Below are 27218 nucleotides of genomic sequence, written 5' to 3'. Positions count from 1 at the left end.
CAAGCCTGAGTTTGATCCGATATTCGTATTGCACTTCGACCATGCAAGTTTATGGGTGCCTGGAAATCAGCCGACTGCACTAGATTGACATCTGAGTGCAGCCCGATTTCTGCTCACTGACACAATGGAGAAGATGAAGACATTATTTTTCTCCATCACCTCATCCAAGAGAATCGGCGCACACTATGATCAAATTCTGATCAGAGTGTGATTTGTATCGTCCCGATTCTCTCAAATGAGAGCATACAGTGGCGTCCAAAAGTTAAGCATTTTTGTTTTTAAAAGTGTGATTACTTCTGTGTGGTTGTTGTAGTGCCATTTCCCTGGTTATGAATTGAAAGTGCATGAAGTTGTCATCATGCAAGACCTTAATTTTAACCAAAATGCTTTTGAATATAGGTATGGTCATTTAATTAAAGAAAATTGACTGCCAAAAGTTTTGCATATACTATTCATTGATCACAACATAGAGAGTAATTCATTGTTTATAATGCCATAGCTTAGTATTTTGTAGCATAACCTCTTGCTTTAATTACTGCATCACACCGACGGGGCATTGAAGCCACTAGGGGATTCAAGACATCTTGAGGGATCTTGCTCCATTCCATTTGCAAATCTGCAAACAATTCATCTTTATTGCTATGGGTACGGGCCCCAACTCGTCGCCCTAACTCATCTCAAAGGTGCTCTATAGCAGGGTTCCCCAACTCCAGTCCTCAAGGCCCACCAACAGGTCATGTTTTCAGGATTTCCTTAGTATTACACAGGTGATAATTGCATCACCTGTGCAATACTAAGGAAATCCTGAAAACATGACCTGTTGGTGGGCCTTGAGGACTGGAGTTGGGGAACCCTGCTCTATAGGGTGTAAATCAGGTGATTGGCTTGGCCATTACAACAGGTGAACATTTTTCTTTGCTAACCAATTTTTGACTAAATTGGATGTGTGCTTAGGATCACTGTTATTTCCATCCCCTGCCCACATTGGTTTTACCATGTGGCAGCATTACATTCTCCAGTATATCCTTGTACATGGTAGCATTCATATTTCCATCAATTCTATGCAGAGGACCAATGGCAGATGCAGAAAAGCAGCCCCAAACCATGACATTGCCACCACCATGTTTCACTGTAGGTGTTTGGTACCTTACATCATTAAGTTTTTCAATTGGGCAGTATATATAGTGCTTGCCCTCACTACCAAACAGATTGAACTTGGATTCGTCCAACCACAACACCTTAGACCAGTCTGTTTCTTTCCATTGGCTGTGTTCTTGGGCAAACTCAAGTCGGACCTTCCAGTTCTTTGCAGAGATGAAAGGCTTCTTGACTGGAACTCGTGCATTCAACCCTAATGCTCTTAGCCATAACACCACAGTTTGGTGACTCACTTTGACCTCATAGTCTTCATTCATTTCGTGTGAAATCTGTAGCAGCACATTAATGGACATTAGTTACTAACTTTTTCTTAATAATGTGATCAACTCTTTAGGAAGTTTTCCATGGTCGTCCACTTCTAGGTTTGTCAGCTGTTCCAGAACCTTCTTTTTCTTTCTTTAATATCCGTGACACTTGACTCTGAGAACAGTTGAATTCCATAGCTACCTCTTTTTGACTTTTGCCTGACTTCACTCTCATAATAAGCTTCCTGACATCTGGTGATAAATTTTGCTTTGTCTTTGCCATGTTTTAACCTAAAAACAGACACATGAAAAAAAAAAATTAGGCAAAATTCAACTACCCATGACAAAATATGCAAAACATTTGGCCCAGCAAATGTTGAAAACTAATACATAAAGGGATAAAACGATGTCAGACACAATTGTGTCTTATAGCTGACAACCATTTGCTTTCGGTTTACTAAAATCACCAGGAAAATGGCATCACTACAACCAGACAGAAGTAATCACACTTTAAAAAACAATCCAAAACTTTTGGTCACCACTGTATACGGTCGTCTGCACCTGTCCTGAGGTTGAGGCAATATGGTGACTTGGCTGCAACCATTTGAGCAGACAAAAATTTGCTACATGTAGCTGTTATATCGCAGTGTTATGCAAGTGAATGGGGGCACATTGTGACACCCTAGGGGGTAATATGATGGCAAAAAAACAAGCAGAAAATCCAACCGAGTCAGGCATTTAGGTCACGCAATGTGACCCATTCACATGCATTGCACTGAGATGTAGCAGCTATTGCCACGCAACTTGTGTTGCGGCCAAAGTCGCTGTGTAGCCCCAGCCTTCATGACACTATTTTGGGTTACATATACAGTACAGACCAAAAGTTTGGACACACCTTCTCAGTTAAAGATTTTTCTGTATTTTCATGACTATGAAAATTGTACATTCACACTGAAGGCATCAAAACTATGAATTAACACATGTGAAATTATATACTTAACAAAAAAGTGTGAAACAACTGAAAATATGTCTTATATTCTAGGTTCTTCAAAGTAGCCACCTTTTGCTTTGATGACTGCTTTGCACACTCTTGGCATTCTCTTGATGAGCTTCAAGAGGTAGTCACCGGAAATGGTCTTCCAACAATCTTGAAGGAGTTCTCAGAGATGCTTAGCACTTGTTGGCCCTTTTGCCTTCACTCTGCGGTCCAGCTCACCCCAAACCATCTCGATTGGGTTCAGGTCTGGTGACTGTGGAGGCCAGGTAATCTGGCGTAGCACCCCATCACTCTCCCTGTTGGTCAAATAGCCGTTACACAGCCTGGAGGTGTGTTTGAGGTCATTGTCCTGTTGAAAAATAAATGATGGTCCAAATAAACGCAAACCGGATGGAATAGCATGCCGCTGCAAGATGCTGTGGTAGCCATGCTGGTTCAGTATGCCTTCAATTTTGAACGAATCCCCAACAGTGTCACCAGCAAAGCACCATCACACCTCCTCCTCCATGCTTCACGGTGGGAACCAGGCATGTAGAGTCCATCCGTTCACCTTTTCTGCGTCGCACAAAGACACGGTGGTTGGAACCAAAGATCTCAAATTTGGACTCATCAGACCAAAGCACAGATTTCCACTGGTCTAATGTCCATTCCTTGTGTTCTTTAGCCCAAACAAGTCTCTTCTGCTTGTTGCCTGTCCTTAGCAGTGGTTTCCTAGCAGCTATTTTACCATGAAGGCCTGCTGCACAAAGTCTCCTCTTAACAGTTGTTGTAGAGATGTGTCTGCTGCTAGAACTCTGTGTGGCATTGACCTGGTCTCTAATCTGAGCTGCTGTTAACCTGCGATTTCTGAGGCTGGTGACTCGGATAAACTTATCCTCAGAAGCAGAGGTGACTCTTGGTCTTCCTTTCGTGGGGCGGTCCTCATGTGAGCCAGTTTCTTTGTAGCGCTTGATGGTTTTTGCAACTGCACTTGGGGCCACTTTCTAAGTTTGCCCAATTTTTCGGACTGACTGACCTTCATTTTTTAAAGTAATGATGGCCACTCATTTTTCTTTACTTAGCTGCTTTTTTCTTGCTATAATACAAATTCTAACAGTCTATTCAGTAGGACTATCAGCTGTGTATCCACCTGACTTCTGCACAACACAACTGATGGTCCCAACCCCATTTATAAGGCAAGAAATCCCACTTATTAAAACTGACAGGGCACACCTGTGAAGTGAAAACCATTTCCGGTGACTACCTCTTTAAGCTCATCAAGAGAATGCCCAGAGTGTGCAAAACAGGCATCAAAGCAAATGGTGGCTACTTTGAAGAACCTAGAATATAAGACATATTTTCAGTTGTTTCACATTTTTTTGTTAAGTATATAATTCCACATGTGTTAATTCATAGTTTTGATGCCTTCAGTGTGAATGTACAATTTTCAAAGCCATGAAAATACAGAAAAATCTTTAAATGAGAAGGTGTGTCCAAACTTTTGGTCTGTACTGTATGTTGAACAAGTTTTTTGCTTTCCTGCTTATTCCAGGGTTCACTGTGCTGCATAAGCCACTTGTTCTTTATTCTTTGGGCCAATGCATTTATGGCAACACCACATTTCTGCAGTTTTGACACAATAAAAACAATCTGTCACCATATTCTGAAAGCCAGAACTGCTTTACTCTTCCAGTCATGGAGCTGTATGAAGGCTTGTCTCTTTTGCGGCATGAGTAGACATTTCCATAGGCGTCTCTGTGATAATACATTGGCTGTGTTACTTTTTATCCCCTCCAGTTGGTGGATGCCCTGCGGAGTCCTCAGTATTCATGAGTTGTAGCTCCCTTGTGGCTGATTGACGATCTATAGCAGGGATGTCAAACTCAAATACTGTACACAGAGGGCCAAAATTAAAAACTTGGACAAAGACGCATGCCAACCTTGCTATTTATTAAAAAAAATGTCTACAATTGAGGAAGTTTTTCCTTATCATTCTTTATAAAATAATGGCTCCACATAGTCCTCCATACAAAATAATAATGAACCCCTCATAGTCCTCCATACAGAATAATGGGCCCCACATACAGTAGTGTTCAAAATAATAGCAGTCCAATATGACTACACAGATTAATCCCTGTTTTTGGTATACATTATATTACCACATGTCAAACAATTTACCAGTTGGTGCAGTAGATTCTAAGAAAACCAACAGACTCAGCATTCATGATCTACCTGTTTTTGAGTCTGTGTATTTGAATAATTAATTGTAATGGGGTGTGTTCAAAATAATAGCAGTGTGGAGTTCAATTACTGAGGTCAATTATTCTGTGAAGAAACAGGTGTGAATTAGGTGGCCCTTTATAAGGGTGAAGCCAGCACGTGTTGTACATGCATTTCTCCTTGAAAGCCTGAGAAATATGGGTCGTTAGAGACATTGTTCAGAAGAACAGCATACTTTGATTAAAAAGTTGATTGGAGAGGGTAAAACTTATAAAGAAGTGCAGACAATGATAAATGATCTCTAATGCTTTAAAATGGAAAGCAAAACCAGAGAGACGTGGAAGAAAACGGAAGACTACCATTCGAATGGATCAAAGAATAGCCAGAATGGCAAAGGCTCAGCCAATGTCAGGTCCAGGATGATCAAAGACAGTCTCAAGTTACCTGTGAGTACTGTGACAGTTAGAAGACGCCATTGTGAAGCTAATATCTTAGAATGAAGTCCCCGCAAAGCCCCACTGTTAAAAAAAAAAGACATGTACTGAAGCGGATACAATTTGCCAAAGAACACATCAACTGGCCTAAAAAGAAATGGAGAAACATTTTGTGGAGTGATGAAAGTAAAATTGTTCTTTTTGGGTCCAAGGGCCGCAGACAGTTCAGCAGACGACCCCCAAACTCTGCACTCAAGGCACAGTACACTCTGAAGACAGTGAAGCATGGTGGTGCAAGCATCATGATATGGGCATCTTTCTCTTAGGCTGTGTGCCCACGATGCGTTTTTTAAGCGTTTCCGCAGCAGCAAAAACGCTGCAGAAACGCTTAAAAAACGCATGGTAGAAGGCCTGCCATGTTCCCGAATGATAATCCGCATTTGCTGTGCACATGCTGCGGAAATTTCCGCTGCGGGTTATCTCTGACAGCGGCATTTAACAGCGCCGTGCCGGAAGCGCGTCACTTACCCCGCCCATCGGTGACCCCGTCACGTGATCGCGGGTCACCGATAGGTGGTCATGACAACCCTGGGTCTGCAGCAGACTCCAGTGGTTGTCATGAGCTGATTGCTATGAGCGCCACCTAGTGGTCGGCGCTCATAGCACAGGAGCATTTCTGCTGCATACAGTGGATCTACTCGTCCCCTGTATGTAGCAGAGGCGATCAGACAAGTGCTGCTTCTAGTCTCCTATGGAGACTATAGAAGCAAGCAAAAAGTGAAAAAAAAATGGTTTTAAAAATATTAAAAAAATATAAAAGTTTAAATCACCCTCCTTTCGCCCCATTCAAAATAAAATAATTAAAAAAAAAAAACCACATACACATATTTGGTATCGCCGCGTTCAGAATCGCCGTATCGATCAATATAAAAAAAGAATTCATCCGATTGGTAAACGGCGAAATGAGAAAAAAATTCTAAACGCCAGAATTACGTTTTTTGGTCGCCGCAAAATTGCAATAAAATGCAATAATGGGCGATCAAAACATTGAATCTACCCCAAAATGGTATCAATAAAAACTTCAGCTTGGCGTGCAAAAAATAACCCCTCACCCGGCCCCAGATCCCGAAAAATGGAGACGCTACGGGTTTTGGAAAGTGGCGCCATTTTTTATTTTTTTTTTAGAAAACTTTGGAATTTTTTTTCACCACTTAAATAAAAAGGAAGCTATACTTGTTTGGTGTCTACGAACTCGGAATAACCTGGAGAATAATAATGGCAGGTCAGTTTTAGCATTCAGTGAACATGGTAAAAAAAAAAAAAACATCTGTGGTATTGCACTTTTTTGCAATTTCACCGCACTTGGAATTTTTTTCCTGTTTTCCCGTACACGATATGGTAAAACCAGTAATGTTGTTCAAAAGTACAACTCGTCCCGCAAAAAATAAGCCCTCACACGGCCATATTGACCAAAAAATAAAAACGCTATGGCTCTGGGAACAAGGGGAGCAAAAAACGAAAATGCAAAAACGGAAAATCCCATGGTTGCGAAAGGGTTAAAGGGCAGACGGAGCCGTGGATCATGAATATCGAGGACTCTTGTGCTGCCGCAGATAACCAGGGCTCACAAAACAAATGCAAGCGGAGCTCAGTGATTGGCTGCAGCGGTCATGTGCGCTATGGCATCACAGTTGTAGCTTGTATACGATGCCCAGTAAGCAGCCGTGCACAGATGGCAATGGAGCAGTAATTGGTGAGCAAGAGTATGTGCACACGTTATTTGATTGCAGAAATTTCTGCAAAGTTTCTGCATCTCTAGGAACTTGTTGACAGCAAAAATGCAACGGAAAATAAGCACATTTTTGGTGCGTTTTTGCCCTGCATTTTGGATGGATTTAAGTGAAGTTAATGGTGAAAATGCAGGCAAAAACGCACAGAGAATTGACATGCTGCAGATTATTTTCTGCACCAAATCTGCATGTCTTGGCAGGAAAACGCTGCCTCAAAAACGTTGCGTTTTTGTCACAATTTTGTGCAAAAACGCACAGAGAATTGACATGCTGATGATTATTCTCTGCACCAAATCTGCAAGTTACAAATACTCAATTTGTGCATGACACTTCAGGTTTCCCATTCACTTTGCTGGCATCAGGTTTTGTCACAAATGAGAGCAGAAAAAAACACGACAAAAACGCACCAAATCGGCAACGTGTGCACACAGCCTTGGGCTATAAGCGCACGATCAGGAATAGTAATGTTTTCGATGCAGTATATTTTTGCTGCGTCCAAAATGCTGCACTTGTGTTTAGCTTCATGCAGATCCACCGCGTATAATAACATTTTCAATAGTTGAAAATGCACAGCGGAGACGCTAGAAATTGACATGCTGCAGCTTATAAACCCGCCCCACGGGTGAGTTTACATAGCATTAAGTATAGGCACAGTGGGCATGGGATTTCTATAAATCCCCTCCACTGTGCTTCTAAAGTAGAACGCAGCAAAAATACACTGCGTCCAAAACGCTGCTATTCCTGAGCGTGGGAACGTACCCTAAGGCTATGTGCCCACGTTGCATTTATGAAGCAGAAAATTTCTGCTTCATTTCTGCAAGTCCTCTCCCAGAAAAACGCATGCGGAATTCCGCACGCGTTTATCGCGCATTTTTCGCGTGTTTATCACGCGTTTTCCACATGCGGAATTGCCTTGCGTTTTTTATGCATTGGACAAAGGCAATTCCGCTTGCGGAAACGCAAAATTAAATGACATGCTGCGGATTTTTGAACGCGGCATAAACGCTGCGGAAAAATCCGCAGCATGTGCATAGAACATGCGGAATCCCATTGGGGACCATGGGGTGCGGATATACATGCGTTTTTCAAGCGTTTACGCTGCGGAAATTCCGCAGCATATACGCTTGAAAAATGCTACGTGGGCACACAGCCTAAGGCTGTGTGCACACGTTGCAGATTTTGTCGCGTCTTTTTCTGCGCAGATTTGTGACAAAACCTGAAGCAAAACTTGATAACAGCAAAGTGAATGAGAAACTTGAAGCGCCATGCACACGTTGAGTATTTTTGACTTGCAGATTTGGTGCAGAAAATAATCATCCGCATGTCAATTCTCTGTGCATTTTTGCACAAAATAGCGGCAAAATTGCGACAAAAACGCAACGTTTTTAAGGCAGCGTTTTCCTGCCAAGACATGCAGAAACGTTGCAGAAATTTCTGCCATACCTATTTTTAATCTTGGAATGCTAGGGGCTTATAAAAAAAAAAACCTTTAAAATGATATGAAAACCGGCCATTTCAGCCGCAAGTCACCCGGGTACGGTCAGCTTTACGCTCAGTCTCCAGCCGGCTTTATTCCAGGCTCCGGCTCATTGTTGGCACTGGGCACACACATTCACCCCCTACCGTTGTGTAACAAGGACACCGTGACACTGATCTGCCTACTGATAGCCGCGCAGGCGCAGTGTAAACTCACCGCCGGATACACAACCTTCGTCCAATCCGCGGGGCGTTAGGGGGCGGAGTCTCAGTGAAGTCACCGCCTCCTCGTCTTGTTCTGGCTGTTATTGCTGGGAGCTGACCCCTCCGGTTCATGGGTGAGAGGGCGACAACGACAACATGTCCGCCACGCTTGTGAGGGCGACTATCAAGGCGGTCAGTAAACGGAAGCTGCAGGCGACCCGGGCGGCTCTGACACTGGTGGGTAACGCGGCAGCGGCCTGGCTATCATGATGAGGGATGAGTGTGACATTCTCATAACTAATATGGCTGTCATCCGAACTTTATAATGTGCGAACAGAGGAAAGGCTGCTCTGTGCGAGGAGAGGAAAGGCTGGCCTGTGCGCGGAGGCTGGCCTGTTCGAGCAGAGGAAAGGCTGGCCTGTTCGAGCAGAGGAAAGGCTGGCCTGTTCGAGCAGAGGAAAGGCTGGCCTGTGCGAGCAGAGGAAAGGCTGGCCTGTGCGAGCAGAGGAAAGGCTGGCCTGTGCGAGCAGAGGAAAGGCTGGCCTGTGCGAGCAGAGGAAAGGCTGGCCTGTGCGAGCAGAGGAAAGGCTGGCCTGTGCGAGCAGAGGAAAGGCTGGCCTGTGCGAGCAGAGGAAAGGCTGGCCTGTGCGAGCAGAGGAAAGGCTGGCCTGTGGGCGGAGGCTGGCCTGTGCGAGCAGAGGAAAGGCTGCTCTGTGCGAGGAGGCTGCCCTGTGCGAGGAGGCTGCCCTGTGCGAGGAGGCTGCCCTGTGCGAGGAGGCTGCTCTGTGCGAGGAGGCTGCTCTGTGCGAGGAGGCTGCTCTGTGCGAGGAGGCTGGCCTGTGCGAGCAGAGGAAAGACTGCTCTGTACGAGGAGGCTGGCCTGTGCGAGGAGGCTGGCCTGTGCGAGCAGAGGAAAGGCTGGCCTGTGCGAGGAGGCTGGCCTGTGCGAGCAGAGGAAAGGCTGCTCTGTGCGAGGAGGCTGGCCTGTGCGAGCAGAGGAAAGGCTGGCCTGTGCGCAGAGGCTGGCCTGTGCGAGCAGAGGAAAGGCTGGCCTGTGCGAGCAGAGGAAAGGCTGGCCTGTGCGAGCAGAGGAAAGGCTGGCCTGTGCGAGCAGAGGAAAGGCTGGCCTGTGCGAGCAGAGGAAAGGCTGGCCTGTGCGAGCAGAGGAAAGGCTGGCCTGTGCGCGGAGGCTGGCCTGTGCGAGCAGAGGAAAGGCTGGCCTGTGCGCGGAGGCTGGCCTGTGCGAGCAGAGGAAAGGCTGGCCTGTGCGCGGAGGCTGGCCTGTGCGAGCAGAGGAAAGGCTGGCCTGTGGGCGGAGGCTGGCTTGTGCGAGCAGAAGAAAGGCTGGCTTGTGCGAGCAGAGGAAAGGCTGGCCTGTGGGCGGAGGCTGGCCTGTGCGAGCAGAGGAAAGGCTGGCCTGTGGGCGGAGGCTGGCCTGTGCGAGCAGAGGAAAGGCTGGCCTGTGCGAGCAGAGGAAAGGCTGCTCTGTGGGCGGAGGCTGGCCTGTGCGAGGAGGCTGGCCTGTGCGAGGAGGCTGGCCTGTGCGAGGAGGCTGGCCTGTGCGAGCAGAGGAAAGGCTGCTCTGTGCGAGGAGGCTGGCCTGTGCGAGGAGGCTGGCCTGTGCGAGCAGAGGAAAGGCTGCTCTGTGCGAGGAGGCTGCTCTGTGCGAGGAGGCTGGCCTGTGCGAGCAGAGGAAAGGCTGCTCTGTGCGAGGAGGCTGGCCTGTGCGAGGAGGCTGGCCTGTGCGAGCAGAGGAAAGGCTGGCCTGTGCGCGGAGGCTGGCCTGTGCGCGGAGGCTGGCCTGTGCGCGGAGGCTGGCCTGTGGGCGGAGGCTGGCCTGTGCGAGCAGAGGAAAGGCTGGCCTGTGCGAGCAGAGGAAAGGCTGGCTTGTGCGAGCAGAAGAAAGGCTGGCCTGTGCGAGCAGAGGAAAGGCTGGCCTGTGCGCGGAGGCTGGCCTGTGCGAGCAGAGGAAAGGCTGGCCTGTGCGCGGAGGCTGGCCTGTGCGAGCAGAGGAAAGGCTGGCCTGTGCGCGGAGGCTGGCCTGTGCGCGCAGAGGAAAGGCTGGCCTGTGCGCGGAGGCTGGCCTGTGGGCGGAGGCTGGCCTGTGCGAGCAGAGGAAAGGCTGGCCTGTGGGCGGAGGCTGGCCTGTGCGAGCAGAGGAAAGGCTGGCCTGTGGGCGGAGGCTGGCCTGTGCGAGCAGAGGAAAGGCTGGCCTGTGGGCGGAGGCTGGCCTGTGCGAGCAGAGGAAAGGCTGGCCTGTGGGCGGAGGCTGGCCTGTGCGAGCAGAGGAAAGGCTGGCCTGTGGGCGGAGGCTGGCCTGTGCGAGCAGAGGAAAGGCTGGCCTGTGGGCGGAGGCTGGCCTGTGCGAGCAGAGGAAAGGCTGGCCTGTGCGAGCAGAGGAAAGGCTGGCCTGTGCGAGCAGAGGAAAGGCTGGCCTGTGCGAGCAGAGGAAAGGCTGCTCTGTGCGAGCAGAGGAAAGGCTGGCCTGTGCGCGGAGGCTGGCCTCCTGGCACGGCCGCTACCTGCAGTTTAATGGCTGCGCCTGGGCACCTGATGGGCTTTCCCTTTCATCAAAGGGGTATTCCCATCTCCAGTATCCTATCCCAATATCTAGTAGGTGTAAAACCAACAATACTAGCAATTACCTCCAATTAGAAATGTATAGTTCTTCTGATTCGCTGTGTCACTTACCCCATGTGCAGGGCATTGCAATAGCGTAGATATCCATGGTTATGACCACTATTAACTAAATGTCACTATTTTAGTGGGCACAAGTTCGCATAACCATGGCTATCTAAGCCACTACAAAGCCTGCACATGGGGTAAGCGACATAGCAAATCAGTAGAACTATACTACATTTCTAATTTTGCTACTAATCTGCATTAATCACCCACTCCGGGTTTTTGCTCCCACTCCTGAGAAAAATACTGATGGTGGGGCCGTGGCCTAAAGCTTCACTCGCTTTTCAAAAACATGGCGGCACTAGTGTAAATCATCAAAAAGCCACACAATTTTTTACAACTTTGAGTTGCAAAAAAAACAAAACCTGACGTTTGTCCCGTTTTTTTTTTTTAGACAAGAAAACTGATAAAAACTGCTTAATGAACCGTGCCAGCATCCCAGTCATTTCTATGAATTTGATCAATGATGGAGGTTGTCTGAGGATTTAGAAATTACTTTTGTTGGTTTAGAATTGTACTTTTGATAACTTACTAATGTATAGTTTATTTGTGAATACTGCTCCATTGCCTCGATTTTTGGCAGCGGTGGTTCAGAAAGTTCCACATTTTTGATGCCACAGAGCGCTCTGTGTTGGTGACGTGATGAAGGGGCTGGCTTACTGCCTCAAGTTATTAGTTAAAGGGGTATTCCCATTTCCAAGATTCTATCCCAATATGTAAGTAGGTGTAATAAAAATATTAGCAAATAACTCCCAATTAGAAATATAGTATAGTTCTTCTGTTTACCCCATGTGCAGGGCATTGCAGCAGCTTGGGTATCCATGGTTATGACTACTAACAACTGTCACTATATGAGTGGGCATAACCATGGATACCTAAGCTACTGCAGTACCCACATGGGGTAAGCGACAAAGTGAATCAGAAGAACTATACTACATTTGTAATTGGAGGTATTTGATAATATTATTATTACACCTACTATATATTGGGATAAGATCTTGGAGATAGGAATACCCTTTTAAGTCATCTCGCTTCTCTCTTGGCACCAGTTGGATAGAGAATTGTCAGTGTATGCGTTCTTCATTTAATTCTTTGTATTACTTGCTGTAATTAGTAAAACGTCCTTCCAGGATATTTTCCTACCTGATGTGTAAGTGGGTCTGATGGAATAGAAGACTACCATATAAGTGTTCAGCTAGAAGTTGTTGAATAAGTATGAGCACCTTCATACCAGATAGCTGAGGGTTATCTCCCCCCATAAACATACATGCTGAGACTTGCTGACTGTGCAGCTTTACTTAAATTGGGAGAGGAAGATAAGCCTCTGCCAGACAAAGGATCAACTTTAAAGGCCAATAAGCCCAATCTATTTCCCTTGACACTGTGTGTGTTTCTATGCTTTAGGCTATGCGCCCACAATGCAGAAATGCTGCATATTTTTTCCGCTTCTCCCTGGCAGGAAAAATGCATGCGGTTATTACATGCGTTTTTCCTGCCGGGTAGAAGCGTTTGTCAAGCGTTTTTGAATGCATTTCTGCATGCGGGTTATCAAGCGCTTTTCCAAGCGATTTTAGCATTACTTGGAAAAGTGCTGGACAACTTGGTCACACTATATAAATCCATGCAATCGGCATGGATTTATAGTAGTGTGACCAAGTTAGTTAAAAAAAAAAGTTTAGACTTGCCTTCCGATGTCCTCCCGGTGTTATCTCCGCTGCGTCCGGTGTGTTGGGCGGCTCGCGCTTTTGTGAAGGACCTGCGGTGACGTCATTGAGCCATGTGATGGGTCACATGACTCAGTGACATCATGGCAGGTCCTTCACAACAGCACGAGCATTGCAAGAGACCGGACGGAGAAGACAAAACACCGGGAGGACATCAGAAGGTGAGTATAAACTTTATTTTTTATTTTAAATTCTTTTTTTTTACAGGTTCTATGGTACTCAGGTCTGGAGGAGAGTCTCCTCTCCTCCAGACCTGGGTACCATCCGCACATAGAAACGCATAATATCCGTGTGTACAAATGTACTGACACGGATATTATGCGTTTCAATGCAAGTCAATGGCGGCGATTACGCTGCGTGTCCGCAAAATTAATGGACATGCTGCGGATTTTTGAGCGCAGCATAAATGCTGCGGAAAAATCCGCAGCATGGGCATTAACATTGCGGCTTGTCATTGGGGGGCGGATTACCAAGCGTTTATGCTGCGGATCTTATAGAGCGCTTGGTTTCCTCCCGGCCGGGTTTGTATAAGCACAGTGCCACAGAAAACCTTCTTGTTATGCATTGGGAGTCACTGGATCGGAAGTCACAGTGCCCCCATGCTCAATAGAGCACTGCGGCACTGTGCTCATACAAACCCGGCTGGGAGGAAACAAAGCGCGGTGTATAAGAGCCGCGCTTTGTGCAAGCACTGGGAGGTGAGGAAGGAAAGCGCACGTCGCCCTGTGACATGCGGGGGAGGGAGGGAAAACGGTAACTAGGCTGATAGTCGGTGATTTAGGGGAATAATAATAGTAGAGGTCTGATAACTCCAAAGTGGTGACAGATTCCCTTTAAGCCAGTCTCACTTTTGTGTGGCCAGCAATAAGGTTATTCTCGCGTGTGCTGGCAAAGTTCTGCTGCTGATTTGATCGTAAATTGGTGGCAAAATCTACACTGCTCAAAAAAATAAAAGAACACTAAAATACCACACCCTAGATATCACTGAATGAAATATTCCAGTTGCAAATCTATATTCATTGCATAGTGGAATGCGTTGAGAACAAAAACATAAATGATCAGTGTAAATCAAAATTAATATCCCATCGAGGTCTGGATTTGGAATGATGCTCAAAATTGTAGTGGAAATCAAATTACAGGCTGATCCAACTTCAGTGGAAATGCCTCAAGATAAGGAAATGATGCTCAGAAGTGTGTGTGGCCTCCACGTGCCTGTATGACCTCCCTACAATGCCTGGGCATGCTCCTGATGAGGTGGCGGATGTTCTCCTGTGGGATCTCCTCCCAGACCTGGACTAAAGCATCCGCCAACTCCTGGACAGTCTGTGGTGCAACGTGATGTTGGTGGATGGAACGAGGTATGATGTCCCAGATGTTCTCGATTGGATTCGGGTCTGGGGAACGGGCAGGTCTGTCCAAAGCATCAATGCCTTCATCATGCAGGAATTGCTGACACACTTCAGCCACCTGAGGCCTAGCATTGTCATGCATCTGAAGGAATCCAGGGCCCACTGTACCTGATTATGGTCTCACATTGGGTTTGAGGATCTCATCCCGGGACCTAATGGCAGTCAGGGTATCTCTGTCTAGCACTCATGCTGGAGGATGCTGCAGGCAGCAGAACGTTGTCCATGGTGTCTCCAGATTCTTTCACATGTGCTCAGTGTGAACCTGCTCTCATCCATGAAGAGTACAGGGCGCCAATGTGGAATCTGCCAATCTTTGTGTTCTCTGGCAAATCGCAATCACCCTATAAGGTGTTGGACTGTAAGCACAAGACCCACTTGTGGATGTCCGGCCCTCATAACACCCTCATGGAGTCTGTTTCTGACAGTTTGAGCAGACATATGGATGTTAGTGGCCTGCTGGAGGTCATTTTGCAGGGCTCTGGCAGTGTTCCTCTTTGCACAAAGGAGGAGTTTGTTGCCCTCCTACGGTCCCCTCCACGTCTCCTGGTAGCGCCTCCAGCCTCTGGACACTACGCTGACAGACACAGCTACCCTTCTTGCCCAGCTCGCATTGATGTGCCATCCTGGATGAGCTGCACTACCTGAGCAACTTCTGTGGGTTGTACTGTAGACACCGCCTCATTATGCTGTACCTCTAGGGGTGAGAGCAATGACAAAATGCAAAAGTGATCTAAAAGGATGAGCACAGAGAAATGGTCTGTGGTCACCACCTGCAGAACCACTCCTTTATAGGGGGTGTTTTTCTAATTGCTTATCATTTCTACTAGTTGTCTGTTCCATTTGCACAACAGCAGGAGAAATTGATTCACAATCAGTGTTGCTTCATAACTGGATAGGTAGATTTCACAGAAGTGTGATTGACTTGGAGTTGCATTGTGGTGTTTAAGTGTTTCCTTTTTTTTTGAGCAGTGTATATGACAAACACATTTTGCTAAGGGTTATATGTATTCTGTTTTAACGCCTTCCCGATGTGGGGCATATTGGTATAGCCGGCTCCATACTTGACAGGTGTCAGCTGTGTTATACATCTTGCAACTGCCGCTAACAGAAACCAAAGCTAGCTCCAGTTGCTGCTGTTTAACCATGTAAATGGCACAGTTGTGTGGCGTAATCATTCCTGTGCCCATCTATGGGCTAACTACATGCCCCTGTTTTAATCCATTGTGCAGTTTGGGCGGTGTTTACACTTTACAGGTTGTTAGAAATGCAGTAGTACCTTCCAGTGGATATAAGAATTCTATGCATCCCATTAAAGATGCCAGGTTTTTATTATGAAAAAGATTATTTCAGAACTTTTTCGACCTTTAATGTCACCCATAAGCTGTACAATTCAATTGAAAAATAAACAAACTTTAGTGAGAAGTCGGGACGGTCCTTGCCTGTCTGCGGTATTAAAGATCTACCTCATGTCAACCAACCTCAATGTGAATAAGGGCAGAGCAGGATCCCTGACGAAGTACAAAAACCTACAGCAAAACCAAGGAAATAAGCTGGTATATGTACAAAGTGTAAAAGCTCTTTATACTGTGGCCATTTCACAGACAAAGCCCAAGAAAAAAAATAATTGAGCATATACCCTGTAGTAAGTAAATAGTAATAGTACATGAAAATGACATAAGGTACATAGTTAACACTCTTTTGATCTAAAAAACATAAAAGCCACCCCATGGCGACAAGGTGAACCAAGTTGAGTCCCAACTTATGCTTCTGTTCATTTCTTTGGTTTTACTTTTTCAGGAACTTGCAGGACAACTTTACCTTCTGTTTATATTCTTATTCGTTTATGGATTAATAGTGTTCCTCTTCAATTTTGACACTCACAAGAATAAAATAATTGTGTATTTCTATAGACGCCATCTGCTGTGAACAAAGTAAAGCAACTACTAGAAGATAAGCCTGACCATGTAAGTAGGACAATGACTTGTAATATCAGATTTGTAATCTAATTTCGATAACAAATTCTAGAAGTTGACAGAGGGCTATTCGGGAACCTTATCTGTTAGCAACCATATAGCATTTACCCAAGACGCCTCTCTGGAGATCATGACACATCCATGCGTTAAACAGACAGTCCATTGATGTGTATAATACTTTATCCTATGTGGCGGTGCTGCAGGAAAGTTGCTGATTGTTCTCCAGGATATCACAGGCTTTTACCAAGGGGTCATTGCTGCAGGACTCCCTGTGATCAGCTTCTTACGAAACTTAACAAGGACTAAAATACAATTTTTAATACATTTCTTCCTAAAGGACTTTAAATTAGCTCCGCTCCTCCTCCACTATAATATGATGCGGACTGCTCAGTATGACAGGTCCCCTTTTAAAACGTTCAGTAATGTATCCCTGAATCTAAACTGAACAGCCCCTTTTAACAAGTGATGGTGTATTTTGTATTATAGGTCATCACTATGAGATTGGTTTACGATCCCATTTATCTCCCCTTCATCTGAGTAAGAGAATAAACATCAGTACTCTGCTGCGACCAATAAGCAATGTACAGGAATGCGGTGTTTGCCCTGTACATCACTTACAGTACAGACCAAAAGTTTGGACACACCTTCTCATTTAAAGATTTTTCTGTATTTTCATGACTATGAAAATTGTGCATTCACACTGAAGGCATCAAAACTATGAATTAACACATGTGGAATTATATACTTAACAAAAAAGTGTGAAACAACTGAAAATATGTCTTATATTCTAGGTTCTTCAAAGTAGCCACCTTTTGCTTTGATGACTGCTTTGCACACTCTTGGCATTCTCTTGATGAGCTTCAAGAGGTAGTCACCGGAAATGGTTTTCACTTCACAGGTGTGCCCTGTCAGGTTTAATAAGTGGGATTTCTTGCCTTATAAATGGGGTTGGGACCATCAGTTGTGTTGTGCAGAAGTCTGGTGGATACACAGCTGATAGTCCTACTGAATAGACTGTTAGCTGCTTTTTTCTTGCCATAATACAAATTCTAAGTAAAGAAAAATGAGAGGCCATCATTACTTTAAGAAATGAAGGTCAGTCAGTGCAAAAAATTGGGAAAACTTTGAAAGTATCCCCAAGTGCAGTTGCAAAAACCATCAAGCGCTACAAAGAAACTGGCTCACATGAGGACCGCCCCAGGAAAGGAAGACCAAGAGTCACCTCTGCTTCTGAGGATAAGTTTATCCGAGTCACCAGCCTCAGAAATCGCAGGTTAACAGCAGCTCAGATTAGAGACCAGGTCAATGCCACACAGTTCTAGCAGCAGACACATCTCTACAACAACTGTTAAGAGGAGACTTTGTGCAGCAGGCCTTCATGGTAAAATAGCTGCTAGGAAACCACTGCTAAGGACAGGCAACAAGCAGAAGAGACTTGTTTGGGCTAAAGAACACAAGGAATGGACATTAGACCAGTGGAAATCTGTGCTTTGGTCTGATGAGTCCAAATTTGAGATCTTTGGTTCCAACCACCGTGTCTTTGTGCGACGCAGAAAAGGTGAACGGATGGACTCTACATGCCTGGTTCCCACCATGAAGCATGGAGGAGGAGGTGTGATGGTGTGGGGGTGCTTTGCTGGTGACACTGTTGGGGATTTATTCAAAATTGAAGGCATACTGAACCAGCATGGCTACCACAGCATCTTGCAGCGGCATGCTATTCCATCCGGTTTGCGTTTAGTTGGACCATCATTTATTTTTCAACAGGACAATGACCCCAAACACACCTCCATGCTGTGTAAGGGCTATTTGACCAAGGAGGAGAGTGATGGGGACCTGAACCCAATCGAGATGGTTTGGGGTGAGCTGGACCGCAGAGTGAAGGCAAAAGGGCCAACAAGTGCTAAGCATCTCTGGGAACTCATTCAAGATTGTTGGAAGACCATTTCCGGTGACTACCTCTTGAAGCTCATCAAGAGAATGCCAAGAATGTGCAAAGCAGTCATCAAAGCAAAAGGTGGCTACTTTGAAGAACCTAGAATATAAGACATATTTTCAGTTGTTTCACACTTTTTTGTTAAGTATATAATTCCACATGTGTTAATTCATAGTTTTGATGCCTTCAGTGTGAATGTACAATTTTCATAGTCATGAAAATACAGAAAAATCTTTAAATGAGAAGGTGTGTCCAAACTTTTGGTCTGTACTGTATATCTATCTGAAGCAGATTTCAACTCATTGGTGGGGTTAACAGGTGCTGGCCCCCCTACGCTCTCATATTAATGATCTATTCTCTGGATTGTTAATTCCCAGATGGGTTCCTTTTAAAACTTCAAAGTGATTATCAGCACTTCAAGATGGGCTAAAATCAGGGAGCCTATCGCTTGAATTGACAGATCTATGCCAATACCTGAGCACATGTCTAAGGCTGTGTTCCCACTATGCATTTTTTAAGCGTTTCCACAACAGCAATTCCGCTGCAGAAACGCTTGGTAGAAGGCCTGCCATGTTCCCCAATGATAATCCGCATGTGCTGTGCACATGCTGCAGAAATTTCCGCTGCGGATTATCATTGTGGAAAAATCTGCAGCACTACCAATTATTTTGCGGCATTTTCGCCGCCATTGACTTGCATTGGACCGCATGTCATCTGCATCACTGGATCTGTACATGCGGAATCCATGCGTTTCAATGTGCGGATGGTACCCAGGTTTGGAGAAGAGGAGACTCTCCTCCGGGCCCGGGTACCATAGTACCTGTAAAAAAAAAAAAAATAAATACACATTATACTTGCCTTCTGATGGCCCCCGGTGTCCTTGTCTTGGCTTGCCGGCAGCTCGCGGTAGACTAAAAGGACCTGCGATGATGTCATTTAGTCATGTGACCCGTCACATGGAAAAAACGCATGTACAATCCGCATGCTTTTTTTCTGCCAGGGAGATGCAGAAACACTCAGGAAAAATCCAGAGCATTTCTGCATCGTGGGCACATAGCCTTAAGCTATGTTTTTCTAAAAAGCAGGAGGGAGCTTGTCTAGATTTCACGCTTCCTGTGGTGTGGGCTGAAAGAAACTGCTGATGGATTCACTTCAGAGTAAAAAAATATGTTTTTTTTTTCGTCCACAAAATACATTGTGGTCACTGAAATAAAGAGATGTATTCATAGATTGTAAGCTTGCGTGCAGGGCCTTCACTCCTTTTGGTATCTGTTGATTTATGTGTTATTCTGTAATTTCTTTACATTTTAGAGAGGACTTGTACAGACAGTAAAGTGCTGCGGAATATGTTGGCGCTATAGAAGTAAAATTATTATTATTATTAATTGACTTGGGTATGATAAAATGAGCTTGGGATCTTGAAATTGTACCGAGCATCGGGTCCCTGAATATTTCATTTTATTTGCATTCTGGGCACATATAGCATAAAGCAATCTATTCTGAATCCACCCCCATCTTGTAGAAGATGATTGTTACTCTGTAGAGCTTGTTCTCTTCTATACTGAGAAAGTGACTCCCCAAGATTGACAACTCAACTATAACATGAGGTATAATCAGAGAGCTGGTCATAGATGTTCTATAACAAGATTTTCTTTTCCAGATTGGCCTGAAAGTAGGTGTCCGTACAAGAGGCTGCAATGGCTTGTCTTACTATCTAGAATATGTAAAGGCCAAGGGAGTTGCAGACGAGGAAGTAGTTCAAGATGGTAAGTCAATATTATCCCTTTAAGGACCAGGGAATTTTTTTTTTGCCTTGCCTTATTCCAAGGGTTATAACTTTTTTTTTTTTTTTTTTTTTTTTTTTTTTTATTCTTCTGTCAACATAGACATACAGTGGCATGTAAAAGTTTGGGCACCCCTGGTGAAAATTACTGTTATTGTGAACAGTTGAGCAAATTGAAGATGAAATGATCTCTAAAAGGCCTAAAGTTAAAGATGACGATGATTTCCTTTTGTATTTTTGGCAAAAAAATATATAGATTTTTTTCATCTTTTCCATTTTAAAAATTTCAAAAAAGAAAATGGGCTGATGCAAAAGTTTGTGCACCCTGCATGGTTAGTATCTAGTAGCTCCCACTTTTGAAAGTATCACAGCTTGTAAACACTTTGTGTAGCCAGCCGAGAGTCTTTCAATTCTTGTTTGAGAGATTTTCATCCATTCTTCCTTGCAAAATTCTTCTAGTTCTGTGAGATTCCTGGGACGTCTTGCATGCTCTGCTATTTTGAGGTCTAGGCACAATGATGTTCAGATCAGGGGACTGTGAGGGCCATTGTAAAACCTTCAGCTTGCGCCTTTTGAGGTCGTCTATTGTGGATTTTGACGTGTGTTTAGAATCATTATTCATTTATGGAAGCCATCCTCTTTTCAACTTCAGTTATTTTACAGATGGTGTTATTTTTGCATCAAGAATTTGTTGATCATTGAATCCACTCTTCCCTCTACCCGTGAAAAGTTCCCTGTGCCTTTTGCTACAACCCAACTTCAAAGCATGACTGATCCACCCCCATGCTAAATGTTTGGAGAGATGTTCTTTTCCTGACATTCTGTGACCTTTTTTCTCCACATATACCTTTGATCATTGCGGCCAAAGAGTTCTATTTTAACCTCATCAGTCCACAGGACTTGTTTCCAGAATGCATCAGGGTTGTTTAGATGTTCTTTTGCATACTTCTGTCGCTGAATTTCATTGTGAGGACGCAGGAGAGGTTTTCTGCTGATGACTCTTCCATGAAGACCATATTTGTGCAGATGTCACTGAACAGTAGAACAATGTACCCCAACTCCAGAGTCTGCTAAATCTTTCTAAAGGTCTTTTGCAGTCAAGAGGGGGTTCTGATTTGCCTCTCTAGCAATCCTACGAGCAGCTCTCACTGAAATTTAACTTGGTCTTCCAGACCTTATCTTGACCTCTACTGTTCCTGTTAACTGCCATTTCTTAATTACATTTCAAACTGAGGAAAGGGCAACTTGAAAACGCTTTGCTATTTTCTTATAGCCTTCTCCTGCTTTGTGGGCCTCCACCATTTTCATTTTCAGAGTGCTAGGCAGCTGCTTAGAAGAACCCATGGCACAAGGTTAGTAGAGGCTGGGTTTTTATAAAGCTGGGAAATCTGCATCTCTGGCCTTTCCTAACGATGATAGTGAACAAACCATAATCCTAACAGGCTAATTAAGGTCTGAAACCTTGGCCAAAGTTATCTGAGCCCACAAATCTCCAAGGGTGCCCAAACTTTTGCATCGGCCCATTTTCCTTTTGTTAATTTTTAAAATGTAAAAGATGAAAATATATATGTATATTTTGCCTAAAATACAAAGGAAAATGTGTCCTATTTAACTTTAGGCCTTTTAGAGATAATTTAATCTTTAACTTGCTTAACTGTTCACAATAACAGTAATTTTTACCAAGGGTGCCCAAACTTTTACATGCTACTGTATGAGGGCTTGTTTTTTGCAGGACAAGGTGTGTAGTTTTGAATGGCACCATGAAATGGTGATAAACAAACCATGCAATTCTGCCAATGTTTTTCTGTTTATAGCATTCATTATTCTCATGGAGACATGATTGTCCATGTCAATCTGCATAAAAGGGTTATCCGCCACTATTTAATTTTTTTTTTTTTCTTGTGGAGGTAAGAGCTTACAGGCAGGTTGTTGCTAACTACCTGCCTGTTGGGTCCTGTTCCGATCTATACCGCCTCTGAGCGGTCACGGACTGCTCCTGCTGGCAATTCTACGACTCTCTGTGACATCACATTGACAGAACAGCTGCTTCTCTTCCACTTCGCTCTGCTCTGGTGACATGGCGTGAATGCCCATGTCATGATGATTGACAGCCGGCCTCTTGTTGCATAACTGCAGAGAGTTGGCCGGCAATCAGCATGATGTTGGCAATAATGCCCCGTCTACAGGGCAGCCCAGAAGAGCTTCTCTGTTGATGTGGAGCAGGAGTGGTCTGTGATCTCTGAGCCCATGCCGTGCAGAACAGGCAGATAGTTAGTAACTGCCTGTCAGTTCTTAGCACAATGACAAAGAAATGGTATAAAATGGTCCTGAATAACCGCTTTGAGTGATCAAGAAAAAATTCAAAATGTTGCAAAAAAAAAAAAAGTGACAAAAAAAAGAATTCTATGTATAGTTATTCCGTATTTTAAGGATGCGTTTTTGCCGCAGAATTTCCGCAGCGAAAACGCTTGGTAACACGTGCCCCATGGTCCCCAATGATCCGCATGTGCTGTGCACATGCTGCGGAAATTTTCGCTGCGGATTATCATTGCGGACACGCAGCGTAATTGCCGCCATTGACTTGCATTGAATCGCTTAATATCCGCATGACTACATGTGCACTTGCGGATATTAAGCGATTCACTGTGCAGATGGTACCCGGGTCTGGAGAAGAGCAGACTCTCATCCAGACCCGGGTACCATAGTACCTGTAAAAAAAATTATTTAAAATTAAAAAAATAAGCATTATACTCACCTTCCGATGTCCCCCGGTCTCCTGTATGATGCGTCCTGGCTCCCCGGCGTCTCGCGGTGGTCTAAAAGGACCTTCCATGACGTCGCGTGACCTATCACATGACTAAATGACATCATGGAAGGTCCTTTTAGACCACCGCGCACCGGAGAAAAGACCGGGGGCCATCGGAAGGTGAGTATAATGTTTATTTTTTACCATTTTTTTTATTCTTTTTTTTTCAACTATTAACTTGGTCACACTATACAAAATCCACGCCGGTTGCATGGATTTATATAGTGTGACCAAGTTGTCAAGCACTTTCCAAGTGATGCTAAAATCGCTTTGAATAGCGCCTGATAACCCGCATGCGGAAATGCATGTGAAGAACGCTTGACAAACGCTTCTACCTGGCAGGATTTTACATGCGTTTTTCCTGCCAGGGAGAAGCGGAAAAATCTGCAGCATTTCTGCATCGTGGGCACTTAACCTCATAGATTGGACTTTTACAATACCAAATGTGTTTATTTTTTAATGGGGAGGGGATGATTTGAATTTTATTATATATTTTTAACTCTTTATACTTTAAAAACTTTTTTTTTTTTTTAGTCTCCTTAAGGGACTTGAACCTACGATGATTTGATCACTTATTCTAACTACTGCAATACCACAGTATTGCAGGATATAGTGACAATCTGCCTCCTTTGCAGCTCATATGGCTGAGCATCAAAGGAGGGCCAAGATGACAGCAATAGGGGGGTCTTCAGCAGACCCCCGGCTGTTATAGTAACCCATCAGTCCTCCATCATGCATCGGATCCCATTGCATGTATTTTGAGCGAAAAATGCATTTTTTTTTCTATGGGTTTCCTTTGTGTTTTACGCTGTTGCTGGCTGCAGAAAAAGTGAACTGAAATTCTGTCAGTCAGTTTGCTACTCCTTTTATCTATCTTTTACTGAAGCTTCTTTCCATTGATTTTATGATCCATTGAAAGATCCGCTTCCCTTTGATGTGGGTTGTGGTGATGACTAAGCTCCTCTGAGCTTAGTAAATCCAGCTCACTGATGGATTCTCTGTTAACTTGTTTTGCAGTCAACTATGTGTAGGAAACAGCCTGATAAATCACACAGTGCAAAATCTTTAATGAAAACCAATTACCAAAATGTTTATCCAAAAATAAATAGATTAACGAAGGTATCCTTATTCTATACGTTCAGCAAGAAAGCCAAGTGTGCGTAATGTGCAGTCTTGGGAGTCAGAATTACTAAGGTAGATAAGCTCATTAACGCCTGTTTGTCAGCTGCTTTCCTATCTGAGGGCCGTATTACAGCTACAGATGTGTAGAAAGGAGGGGAGCACTCCTGCTCATACAGGTTTTGTTTCACCCAACTGACCCATTAACCTGGAATAGCGAGTTCTGTCCCAAAGTCATGTCGGACCATCAGTCTGCAAAAAGAAATTACTGACATGGCGCCAAAGAAAATAATGTGCCCATATGTTGTCAGTGGAAAACCCTGCCAGCCAACAGGTGACACACTGTATTAAAACCTCATGGCAGTGACTGTATACATGTGTACACAGACTGATGGGCAGTACTCCCTCAATTCTCTGGATACTGCCCTCCATTCTAATGGGGATAAAAGTTCCATGTTTGGTGGCGGTCCGACTGCTACATCAATAAGTTATTGCCTATCCAGTGGATATGTGATAATTGTTTTTACTGGACAACCCTTCTAACTGAGTCCTCTATAATCTCTTATGGTTGCCAAGTTGGTGTCCTATTGGTTACTAGGTGTACAGATCTCAAAGCTGTGATCTGCTGCCCTGTTATATGGCAGCATATTTAGCTGAAAAACCTGTGTTAAAGGACTATTCTTCTCTGTAAGGCTGTTTACACAACATCTTTTTCACGCTAATTTCGCCTGCAAAAATGGCTTAAAATGTCCACTTCCACTTGGAAGCTACCACTATTATATATAGTTATACAAAAAAAATTAGCGCCAACTGCAAATCCACTACAAAATTCCCAAAAAATCAGGAGCGTCTAAAAGATGCCATGTGCACATATCTTAAGTTTTATGTGACAATTGAGGGTTGTCATGTTGAAATTCCTGCTTCATTCTGCTCTTCCTAAAGTCGTTTTTTTTTTTTTTCTTTTCTTTTCTAATGGCAGGAGTGAGAGTGTTCATCGAGAAGAAGGCTCAGCTAACTCTGTTAGGAACAGAAATGGACTATGTAGAGGACAAACTTTCCAGCGAGTTTGTATTTAATAACCCAAACATTAAAGGAACGTGTGGATGTGGAGAAAGCTTCAACATTTAACACAAAAGCACTCAGTTCACCCTCCAGTTCCCGGGAAATGCTTTCCATCATAGCCGAGCATTGTAAAGCACTTTGTTTGACTCAGGTTTTATGACATGTCGCTAACTTAATTTCACCAAATAAAGGTTTGGAATGGTTCATGATCTAAAACCCATTTATATGACAGATAATTTAGTTCTGGCTGCCTCTTTAGTTTCCTTTCATATTTGTTCTAGGTCATTTAACAAAAGGCTTTTAAAGCGTTCATCTTTGTTTAGTGTCCTCTTACACTGTAGACAAAACACCATAAAAATGTATTTGTTTGTATCCCTTAAAAAAAAAACAACAAAAAAAAAACATACAGGTCATTTTAGTTCCTGATGGTGTCTACTTGTGCCCCATCACCAGATGGCGCCATCAAAACTATTGCCTTTGTTTCAATTGACCATGAGGGAATGAAGTTTTAAAAACTGTCTAATGTATACAATGGACATGAGGTCTTAGAACATAAGATATGGGATGTCCCATAGTAAATCATTTTTCCCTGTCTTCTGCTACATTAAATTCTTTCTATTACAGGCAAATTCATCATTTCAAACTTACAACTAAATATGTGTAGTGCTATTTTCCTTGTTACATTTTAGTGATGGGGTTAAAAACCCTTACCCCCTAAATCCTTTCTTTCTTTAGTACGACCTTCCACTCTTCGCTTTTCTTCCCTTTATCAGCCTAAGGACACGGCCCCACTATCAGTATTTGGTCAGTATTCAGTCAGTATTTGTTCTCAGGAGTGGGAGCCAAAACCAGGAGTGGGTGATAAATGCAGAATTGGTGACTTGTTTCTATTATACCTTTTCTCTGATTGTTCCTCATCTGCTTTTTGCTCCCTCTTCTGATTAAAAATTACTGAACAAATACTGACCACCTACTAGTTTTTGTTATTTCAGCGCTGGAGTGGTATCACTAATCCAGATTTCCTGCCCCTAGTAGTATACTTGAGACCCGTCGCCTTCAGCTCTTCCCAACACCGCTCTGGTCCCGATCCACCATCTTGTGAGCGCACGTCCTGACTAAGTCCGAGGTAACAGTCACAAGCTCTCAATGGATGTCTATGCCTTGTTCTGGCTCTCATAGACCTACATTGAGACATAACCGCCAGCTCGCCCAGCAAACACTGGAGCGGTGGCCAGAACAGAAGAAGACAGCGGCTGGTAACTATATTACCAGGGGCCGGGGAACTTGCATTAGTTCAGCGGTATAATGCGAAGAATAAAAACCCACTGGAGTGGTGCTTTTAACAATATCTTCCTCTTCCCTTCACCATATGTTTTATAAGGCAGTCTGTGTCATTTCAGTCCTCAAGCAAAGATATCACATATTCTAGTGCTCTGTGTACTCTGTCTGTCCTTAGAATAAAAATGTACGGCCTCTCATGAAGTGCAGTCCCAAGATCACGAAGGTTATGAACTGTACAGAATGTCACATACACCCCTGTTAAATGTGCTCCTTCACTTTGCATTGTACAGTTTCGACGCTCCTTTCTACTTCTATGTCAATGTACAATAGCAAGTAAATATTACCATTGATGCTTCCTACGAGTAGTTCAACTTCAGACTACCTGTTTTTCTGTATTTGTCCCATGACCTGCCAAGGGGTGTATGAAAATATGCATAATTTGTATTATATAATGTCGGATTGTCAAAGGTGTATTATGGCTTGTTTACAAAGACTGACCGTAACAAGTAATGGCAATAAACGGAGAAAAGATGCTCTATCCACCCAGGAATCCACTCCTCACTCAAGTGCTTCTTTTATGATTGTTTTTGTCACACCACTAGCAATGGCCTGACAACAGCAGTCACCCGCTGCATGATCAGGTGGTCGGGATGTCCTCAATAGTGGTTTTGTGGAGAACGGCCTGCCGGAGCAGGGAGCTCATTCCTGGGATGAATATATCCTCTTTTCTACTTATATTTCCATGACTTGCTTCTGTTTCAGACAAACCCCAGCACCCCTTTAACTTGATACTGATGTTGTTGTTCATGGACTTCTGAAACGCACAAGTAGATTCTTTACCTTGAACAATAATGGTATGAAATTATTTTCTGCCTGTAAAAGTCATTGGCTTTTATGTATAATTTTTTTTGGTTTGAAAAATAAAATATTAAACATCGTA

The 27218-nt window shown here is 44.1% G+C and overlaps 2 protein-coding genes across 15 annotated transcripts in view; one reads left to right on the top strand and one right to left on the bottom strand.

Moving 5' to 3' along the window:
* Positions 1–8724, bottom strand: part of LOC141253686 (uncharacterized) — an 18741-nt gene extending 10017 nt beyond the window's left edge. Inside the window, exons 1-4 of one of the 14 annotated variants that reach the window (XM_073670951.1) lie at positions 8311–8502; positions 5044–5117; positions 4037–4242; positions 1463–1694 (exon numbers count right to left, since the gene is read on the bottom strand). The gene's annotated coding sequence lies outside the window, so the exon portion shown is untranslated. Of the gene's footprint in view, positions 1–1462; positions 1695–4036; positions 4243–5043; positions 5118–8310 lie in introns of all 14 variants that reach the window. The other 13 variants (XM_073670960.1, XM_073670950.1, XM_073670955.1 and 10 more) reach the window with 13 other exon arrangements.
* ISCA1 (iron-sulfur cluster assembly 1) lies at positions 8538–27218 on the top strand. Its single transcript, XM_073670965.1, has 4 exons — positions 8538–8740; positions 16229–16282; positions 19888–19993; positions 24915–27218. Exons 1-4 carry the CDS (start codon positions 8660–8662, stop codon positions 25061–25063), a joined length of 390 nt encoding a protein of 129 aa, XP_073527066.1. The 5' UTR covers positions 8538–8659; the 3' UTR covers positions 25064–27218.

Source organism: Phyllobates terribilis, unplaced genomic scaffold (assembly GCF_046119375.1).
Source record: "Phyllobates terribilis strain yellow unplaced genomic scaffold, ASM4611937v1 Scaffold_1__5_contigs__length_1240528914, whole genome shotgun sequence".
NCBI lineage: Eukaryota > Metazoa > Chordata > Amphibia > Anura > Dendrobatidae > Phyllobates > Phyllobates terribilis.
This window is presented reverse-complemented; position numbering and strand designations above follow the sequence as displayed.